The 9,245-nt window shown below is 56.7% G+C and overlaps 1 protein-coding gene across 2 annotated transcripts in view; it reads left to right on the top strand.

The window, feature by feature from the left end:
* The first annotated feature begins 420 nt into the window (after positions 1 to 420).
* Positions 421 to 9,245, top strand: part of PMEPA1 (prostate transmembrane protein, androgen induced 1) — a 57,403-nt gene continuing 48,578 nt past the window's right edge. Inside the window, exon 1 of one of the 2 annotated variants that reach the window (XM_025263751.3) lies at positions 421 to 1,044. In XM_025263751.3, coding sequence (XP_025119536.1) covers positions 951 to 1,044 — 94 coding nt within the window. In that variant the 5' untranslated portion in view covers positions 421 to 950. The remainder of the gene's footprint in view (positions 1,045 to 9,245) is intronic. The other variant, XM_025263750.3, reaches the window with a different exon arrangement.

Raw genomic sequence — 9,245 nt, 5'->3', positions numbered from 1 at the left:
TGGAATCGGGGAGTTGACTGCGAAATCAGGTAACGGATGATCTGAAGGGCTCCCCGCCTTTCCCTAATTTCCCTTGCCCTGAGTCCGAGGGACCTCGTGCTCCTTTGAAGGGGGACAAGCTTCCCCCCAAAGCCTCGGTCAAGGACCCCGAGGCCCGGGTTGTGGGGAACGCACCCACAAAGGCTGGGACCCAATCCCGCTCTCCCGGGCCTGGCCTGAGCGGGTCAGAGCTTCCAAACTGACCGCCGTTTGGGAAGGGACGCTGCACCCTTCTTTCGCCTCGCGGGTCCCGGGTCTACGCGGACCGCCTTGCTCTGGCCCTTTAAGAGCCCGCCCCCTTCCCCGTTACCCCGCCCCGCGGCCCGGGGAGGGGGTGCGGGAGAACCTCGGCGGGGATTGGCGCAGCGCGCGCCCCCTCCCCGGCCCCCGCGCGGTGGGAACCGGCAGCCCCGTCTAGCGCTGACGTCAGACCGTCTGCCTGCCTCCGACCGCGGTCTCGGAGCGAAACCCGATCTCCTTGGACTTGAATGAGGAGGAGGAGGCGGCGGCGGCGGAGGCGCTCGGCTGGGGGAAGCTAGCAGCAGAGGCTCAGCCCCGCCGGCAGCGCGCGCCCCGGCTGCCAGCCCATTTCCCGGACGCCACCCGCGGGCACTGCGGACGCCCCCGGGGCTGCGGAGGGGCAGCCGGGGGGGCGCAGAGGAGCGCGGCCCCGAGCACTGAGTCCCACGGCTCCCCGGTAACTTGGCAGCGCCCGGAGCCCGGCTAGCCGGGGCGCGCCTTCCCCGCCGCGCGCCTCCTGCATGCGGGGCCCGAGCGCCGGGCGCCGGCCGGAGCCCCCCCCGGCCGCCCCCGAGCCCCCTGCGCCCCGCGACGCTCCGCCGCGCCGTCCATGCACCGCTTGATGGGGGTCAACAGCACCGCCGCCGCCGCCGCCGCCGCCGGGCAGCCCAATGTCTCCTGCACGTGCAACTGCAAACGCTCTTTGTTCCAGAGCATGGAGATCAGTGAGTGACCCCGCGCCCCCCTCCCCGGAGGCCCCGTCAGGTTCGGACCCCGAGTCGAGATGCAGATGCGGGCGGGGGCCCGGGCCGTGCGCGCCCCCTCGGGCTGTGCGCCCTGCGCCCCGGCTGCGCCCGCCGCGCCCCGGGCGCTCCCTCCCGGCTCGCGGCAGCTGGCGGCCGGCCCGGCTTTGTCCCGCGGCGCTGAGAGCCTGGCACGGCCCCCGCTGCCCGCGCCCCGCCCGCCGGGACTCGGACCCGGGGCCGAGCGGCGCAGAGGGCGGCAGGGCGCAGTGCGCGGGAGGGCTGGGGCGGGTGGATCCGTGAAGTTTCCATTTTATTTCCCTAAGGGGCAGTCGCAATGGAGCAATTAGGCCGGCTCTTTATCAACTTTGGCTTGGGGGCAGGGGGGGGAGTCCGGCGTGTGAGACACTGTCTGGCCTGCGCGGTGTCTGGAGCTCCGGGTGTGTGTCTGGAGTGTGCGTGGCGCTGTGGGTCTCGGTCTATGGGAGTGGGTTTCCGTGCCGTCCGTGGAGTGTGCTGTGACTGTGTGTCTCTGTCTGGGTCTCGGCTTCCCTGTCTGTGTGTCTGGCTGCCCCAGGAGTGTGTGCCCGAGTCTTCTTGGTCTCTGAGTCCCTCTGTGTCCGGGTCTGGGTACCTCTTTTGAGTGTGTGCGTCTCTTTGAGGGTCTGGGGACCATTTGTGTCCAGGTTTCCGAGTCCAGGGCTCAGCGCTGGCGAGACGTGGATCCTGAGTGTGTGTCATTGTGTGAGTGTCTGTGTCCCCGACGCACCTATAAATAGCCTCTGTCTGGACAGCTTGGCTCAGTCTGGCTGGGACGGTGGTTACAAATGAGTCAAAGTTTGGGGTTGTCTGTATTTGGGACTGCCTTGCTCCGAAAGGGGGAGGTAGACTTAGGGTGGGGAGGGGGGTGTTTGAAGCTTGATGCTGACTGGCCCTGCACTCGGAGGAGTTGAGAGGGGAATAAGCCTGGAGTCCCAACATCCGTAGCCCACCCAGGTGGGCTTTGGTCTAGGTGGTGAATTGACTGCCACCGCCAGGGGACTGTCTTCTAGCCTATACTCCCTACCCCCGCCCATCCTTTTGGGGACCTCTTGCCTCTCTGAGCTTCAGATTCCTAGTCTTTGCCCCCAGTCACTCCAGGCGGGGGTGGCACACAGCCCTTCCCTGCAAGGGCCAGCCTTCCAGCTGGGACCAGGAGTCCAGAGTCAGCCGCCACCAAGGCGAGGGCAGTCACTGGGTGACTCATAAGCCAGTTTCCGCAGGCGGCTGCCACAGTTTTCGGCCCCTGAGCCTGTACAGTGAAGCGCAAGAGGTAAAAATAACCCGTGACCGGCCAGGCTGGGGCAGGCTGGCTGGCTTTGGTGGTAGGTCCTTCCATCTGCCGGTCCCCCCCACTTCCCCGCCCTCCAGTCCTGGAATTAAAAGCCTTGCTCCGCCCCCCCACCCACCCCTCCCAGCTGCCCCACGCCAGGCCAGCGAGATGCCAGGAGAACCTGCCCAGAGCCAGCGTTTGCGGAATTGAGTTGCACTAAACCACATTGCTTCCAAAGGCCCTTTGTGAACTTGGGAGGCTAATGAAATGCACGAGGATATTATTAAAATAGGTTCGCACACGTTTGGAGAGCCTCGTCCCTCTGTGGGGCTTTATTTCTCCGCCTCCTGTAAAGCTGCCTTAGGGAGCTCCCCCTGCCCCACCAGGGGTCCGCAGTGGTAGCCAGAACTTATCCATTATGAGGGCTGGGCACAGTCAGACATTCCACTCTTCTTCCTTTGTGTTCAGGACTTTTTAAAAAATTCATTTTTATTTCTGTGCCTTCTTGGGCTAACTAGCCCTGACGGTATCTTGGCTGACACGGAGGGGCTGTTAAGGCCGTTGCCTGTTGTGGCTGCCGTGCATCGGCATCCGAAGGGACCCTTGAGGGTAGCGCGCCTGGAACCCGGGCCTGCTCCAGCTGGCCCCGAGGTGGCCCATTAGTCACCATGTTCCGCGTATTTTTTACACATGGCCCCTGCTTCCTGGAAGAAAGCCCAGGGCAGGGAGGGAAGCGGTCTGTAAAGCGCAGGTATAATATAACAGTTTGTTGCAAGTGCTAATCAGGTTTCCCGGAAATGGTCTGATGAGGAAGCCTTTAAGGCCTGGAGTTTCTTTATTACAAGAAGAAAGAAGGAAGGAAAGAAATGGACAGTGGCCACTGTGCATTTCCTGTGGCCTGAGTTGGGGGTTCAAGTAGGTCAGAGTTGGATTTGGAAGTGGGCTGAAGGGCAGTGTCCAGGTGGCTCCTCTTCTAGAGAAGAAGAGACGTCCCTTGGCAGTCCCTTAAGTCCTCTGGGCCTCAGCTCTATCATCTGAAAAAGGAGTCCGTGATGGTTGAAAAAACAAACTCTACCATCTTTTAAGATGAGACCTCTCCCCTCCAAAGTCTGGCTTGAATAGTGCTGGGCCCTGGTGTGGACGTCAGTGGCACCAGATTTCACAACCGGGGTTCATATCCTCAATTTAGAGATGCAGGGAAGTGACAATGAAAAGCTTTGCCCAGGCCCCCAGTCAATGCTTAGACGTAGGTACTCGTGGAATGTGCACACCATCTTGATTATGGAATGGGGGCCCCAGAGTAGGGGTCCACCTTCACCTTGTGGGCTGGAGATCAGCAGCATCTCCTTTGCCCCCGGGAGACTGGGAATTGGGTGGGCTCTGAGGATCATCTTGACTTTGACAAGACACTGCCCAGACTCTCCAGGGGCCCCCATCTTTTCTGAGCCTCGAGGGGTGAGGGCTGCTGTCTGATGGGAATTCACTGTTCCCAGAACACGCCCCTTGAAAAAATACACCCGTTTTGTAAATGAGCCAGGGGTCTTAGAATCAGACACAGCCAGCTCGAGTGCCAGCCCACAGGAGATGATCGCTGAGGAGTCGGATGCACTGACTTTTGAGGAAAGGATTCCTCCTGGAATACGTTTGCATTTTTCTTGGCATTCTTTGACCTCTTTTTAGTTCTTCTGCGCCTGTTAGAAATCACCCCCTTTCTCCTCCAGCTTCTGCTTGAGACTTTTGGGGGCAGCCAGGTGCCCACTCTGCTTTCTGGACAGGCTGAATTGTGGGACCAGACAATAACCAACTGTTGGTTCTGGTGGCAGTGTTTCAGGAGGATCCTGGGAGGTGCCCCTGCCCTAACTCTGCCCTGCACCTCTGCAGCAGTGTCTAATGTGGGAGCGTTTATTTTTTAAACACTGGCATCATAAGCCTCTGATTCCTCTTCTCTGACCTCTCCTCCGACCCCGAAAATCTTCTTCGGCACTAGAGACTCAGAAGCTCACAGGACAACCGAGTTTTCTGGCAGTTTGTGTGGCACGTGTGCTATGCATGTGTAACACTTGAATGCCGGGGAATGTCAACCCGGGCTCTAGGATGCCTGGGCCAGACAGTTCCTTGCTGGGACGAAGGGGACGGTTGTCTTGGGTGTTGGCGTTTTACTCAGCATCCTGGCCTCTACCCTTTAGAGATCAGGAATAGGATTGTCCTCCCCCCACCAAGTTGTAACAACCAAGAATGTCTCCAGACTTTGGCAGGTGCCCTCTGAGAGGCACATTGTCCCTGGCTGACAACTGCTGTTTTAATCAGTTACTGGCTTTTCCAAGGGGACTGGGTGGGGGAGGAGGACAGAGATGATCATCAGTTCCCTTCCGAAATCAGTCCCTGTGAAGCCCAAGCTGGCATCTGCCACTCATCCACGTAGCCTTTATTGAGCACCTGTTGTGTGCCACACGGGGAAGATTGGGGCTCCTTCTTGATGAAATTTCCGGTTTTCGCCTTAAATTTGCTTTTACCACCAGGAAAGACGCAGGCACCCATGAAAACAGATATTTCAGGTTTCTGGTTAAACTATTGATTCAACACCAGCTTTTACACCCGTGGGCCCTCTCAGTTGGGACTTCTAACCCACATGTTTTCTCCCTGGGTTTTAGGTTGAGGTGCTGTAAGAGGCTGAGTTTTGACTGGATCTCAGGTCAGGCCCTTGGCCATGGCCTCCCAGGAGGCCTGGGTCAAGCCAGCTACATCACTTAGTGTGACCTGAGGTCAGGGGTGAGCTTAGTGTTTGTCAAAACACAGAACAACTAGTGGCTCTTGTGCACACATGCATACACAAGCACACATGTGCGTGTCCACACACACCCCTCGGCATGCAAACACACACGCACACATATGGGTTCACATAGTCAGCTGCTAGCTCTTTCTGCCTTTCCTACCAGCTTCTCTTGGTGTTGGGAATGGTTACAGCTTCTTCTGGGCATGTGAGAAAAATAAAAAGGAAAAAAAGTGCACACACACTTCTCCCTAATGAGTTGTGCAAAGATATGCACTCTCCCTTCGAAAGAGAAGGGAGATGGAGCTGTGGGTGAGGCTGCAGAGGAGAGGAGGCTGGAGGCAGGGAGTGGGGCGGGCATTTCTTACGTTTGGGACTGCAAGATGCGAAAGATCCATTTGCACCCCAGTAATCCCAGAGCAACCAGCTCAGGTGTGCCTAAGTACCCGCCTCCATGTACCTGCCCCACCTCATCTAGCCCAGGGCCAGGGTTTTTCAACGCTTATGGTTCTGGCAATTGTCAAATCATAAGAAAGTGTTGGAGAGGAGGGTGTTGGTGGTGGACCCCCACCAGGAAGGCCTGCGTGGCATTGTCTCCTCTGGTGTTATCACCCAGAGAGAAGTTGGCAGGCAGCTGGGCACCTGGGATCCTGAACAAAGAGAAGGAGCTCTGACAGGTTGAGTGTTGGAGGCTATACTCCTGCCGGCCTTGGGCACTTTGGTGCACGTGCTGAGTAGCAGATCAAGGCTGAGGACCCATTCTGTGCTTTTTAAAAGGTGTTGTATGCACGTGTGCCTGTGTGTGCGTGTGAGGTACCCTTGGTTGGGGTAGGGCTGGGTGCTGTGTGTGCCGCATGCCCGTTCATCTTTGTGAGCCCGTGGAGCAGAAAGGATGTACCTGCTGCTTGGGGGCTTCCCGAGGCCCGAAGAGGACAGCTCAGGGTGGCAAACTTGTTGTCCTCAGGGTGGGGGGGGGGGCGGAGCTGCAGAGAACCAAGGGCAGAAGTGCCACCGAAAGGGATATGGGCCCCATGAGGCCAGATCTCCCAGTTTCAGGGGACCGAGCTACATTTTGTTGTAAAACTCCTGGATTTTAAGTACAAGCTATTTCTTGTTTTCTCACCTGCTTGCAGACCCTTTCCAGCCCAAGGACCGCAGTGGGTTCAGAGCCAGAGGGATGGAAGCTCCGCCCCCGTATCAGCATGCTGGCTGTCCCATGTCCCTCGGCCCATCTGTCAGGCTGGGTGACAGCAGCTCCCATGTGCTGGGGTGTTGTGAGGATTCTCGAGGAGTCTGGCCTGCTGTCTGCACTCTGTGTTTCTGGGGGTCGGCAGTGACAGTGGGTGGACTTGGCCTGATGACCTACTTGTCCTGTCCCCAGCAGTCACACTCTGGCCCTTCACCTGTTGAGAAGACCTTCAGAAGAGGGTTTCCCCACTCTGAGCCTGGGGTGCCAGAATTGGCTGGGAATGTTGGAATGAACAGGCCCATGCGGGACCATGACCTTGAGAGTGGAGGTGACTGAATATTTGTGTGTGCCATTGTCCCTGGCTGGCAAACCCCCAGCACATCCGCCCTTGGTCTAGAAGCTCCAGACATCTCTTAGGGTCCCCTGCTGGTTTCCTGGAGCCCATAGCCCACTTTGGAGGCAGAAGCTGGGCTCTGGGGCTGTGTGCAGCCCTGAAGTCAACACCACCCTGACCTCAGATACCCACCGGATCCATTCCTTAAGATGGGAGCTCACAGGCCAGAGACTCAGAATGTGGGTGTGAGGCTCTTGTTTTGAAAATTCATTTCCATTTTTAACAAGTGACTGTATGGGGGTCGGGGGGTGGCCATCATAAAGATACTCCATTCTTCTTTTCCGGGGGGTGGGGGGTTGTCTCAAGTCTCAGCCTCTGAGCCACCTGCATCTGAAGTCGTGTCAGCTTCTCTTTCTTTTGGGTGACACCACAAAGCCAAACCTTGACACCGCAGGGTCTCGCCAGGGCCTCCTCAGGCATCCATGAGGTGTCTGTCGGCAAGCTGGGAAAGGGCCCGGAATGGCTTGCCAACAGGAGCTGGGGCTTCGGCACCCCAGGAGAGGCCGAGAAAGGTTTGGGGCATCCCCAGGCTTTCCCAGAGCCACAGAGCAGCTTCTGTCTTCTGTTTCCAGGGTGACTGATGGATTTTTGTTTCCACTCCCTTTCCTAGCTGGATATGGAGAGCTTATTATGTGCCAGGCACTAGTGACGCATTTTTCTCCATCTTCAAAACAACTCTGGAAGAAAGCTGTTGCTGTCACCAATTTGCAGATACAAATAGTGGGAATCAGAGAGGGTAAGACACTTGCTCCAGGTCACACAGCCAAGAACTGATGTTCTGCTGGGATTCACATCTCAGTGCCCTGACCCTGCAGCCCATGCTCCTGTGATTTCTTCCCCATGACACCACAGCAACTCCCATTCATTAGGGAGAAGCACCAACAAATCTCAGGGCACACAATTGTGTCCTTTTCACTCTAGCAGTGCGCTGGCTGACTATTCATTGGAAAGGTCTGCATCAAACACGTATCTTGCATCAGGCTGTCGCTGTCTCCAGCTCCTTCCCCCACCTCCAAACTACCACCATCTGATCTGGTGTCAGGGGCTTGGAAAGTCACCCAGGACTGTCCCTGGAGGGGCCATATCTTTACTTTTCCAGGATTTCCAGGTCATCCGGGGTCTGGGCATGCCAGCCTTCTGGCCCGGTGAAATGATGAGTATCTAGACTTTACAGGGCACCTGCGTGGAGCAGAGCATCCCAGACTAATCATTCCTGTTTGGGCTCTGCAAGCTCTCTCTGGGTCTCTCCTTCCAGACCTATCCATGGTGTTGAATGTTGTGTAATGAGTTGTGTCATCTCTCTCTCTTCTGGTTGCCAAGTGCCGAGAGGTTGGAGATAGTATCAGTTTTGTTCATTATATTCTGAACCTGGTTGGTACTTTGTGTATGAAGGGGGATGGAAGGGAAGGACAGGCAGACTCCTAAGAGATTCCAGGCAGGACAGGATGTGGTCAGGATGTAGACCTGCAAGACTATCCTTTTGGGGTTCCATCCCGGGCCTCCGCTTGCCCCTCTGCAGAACATCGGGGAGGTTAACACCCACTTCAGAAATTGTCAAGACAGTCGCCCAGCAATCAAAAGCACCTCTAGCACAAAATACCATTTTGAATACTAGAGACGTTTCCACTGTTTGGGGCAGGAAGCTGTGTGCCCTCCCATCCTCCTCCCACCATCTCTCCTGAAGACCTCAGAGCCCTACGTGGGGGCAGGTGCAGAAGCCCACGCAGACACGCCCCTGCCACCGCCGTCTTGCCCAGGGAGGTTGGGGGTCTCTCAGTGTCACTTTAGTGCCACTAGGCTTCCCAAGTGGTGCAGTGGTAAAGAATCCGCCTGCCAATGCAGGAGACTCAAGTTCAATCCTTGGGTCAGGAAGATCCCCTGGAGAAGGAAATGGCAACCCACTCCAGTATTCTTGCCTGGAGAATCCCATGAACAGAGGAGCCTGGCGGGCTACAGTTCATGGGGTCACAAGACTTGGACATGACTGAGCACACACACAAGAGCTTGGAAGTGACAAAGGCACATCACCAGGACCTGCCCCACATCCCCAGAAGGAGGATTTCTAGGGTAACTCTTTTCTGCACACACTTGATTCGGTTGCCCTTTCCGTTTGGCATTGGCTCCAACGTAACTGTGAGACCCGTAGATTGGAAGGGGTGAGGCAGCTACTGTGAGGTTCCAGGTAGTGAGTGGCTCTTCCTGATTTTCCCGCACAGTCTGATAATGCATTTGTTTTTCACTGGGGTAGGGGTGGAAGGAAGAAGGGGTAAGTCTCTGGACTTATTGTCGGAGCCTCTGCAGTGTACTTGCTCCGATGTCAAAAGCATCGGGAAATGTGGAGTCTGATTTCTCTTCTTTCCCTTCAGATGTATTTATGGAAAGAAAAAGTGAAAGTGTTTGTCACTCAGTCATGTCTGACTCTTTTGTGACCCCATGCACTGTAGCCCACCAGGGTCCTCTGTCCATGGGATTCTCCAGGCAAGAATGCTAGAGTGGGTTACCATTCCCTTCTCCAGGAGATCTTCCTGACCCAGGGATCAAATCTGGGTCTCCTGCAT

Source organism: Bubalus bubalis, chromosome 14, assembly GCF_019923935.1.
Source record: "Bubalus bubalis isolate 160015118507 breed Murrah chromosome 14, NDDB_SH_1, whole genome shotgun sequence".
NCBI classification, from domain to species: Eukaryota; Metazoa; Chordata; class Mammalia; order Artiodactyla; family Bovidae; genus Bubalus; species Bubalus bubalis.
This window is presented reverse-complemented; position numbering and strand designations above follow the sequence as displayed.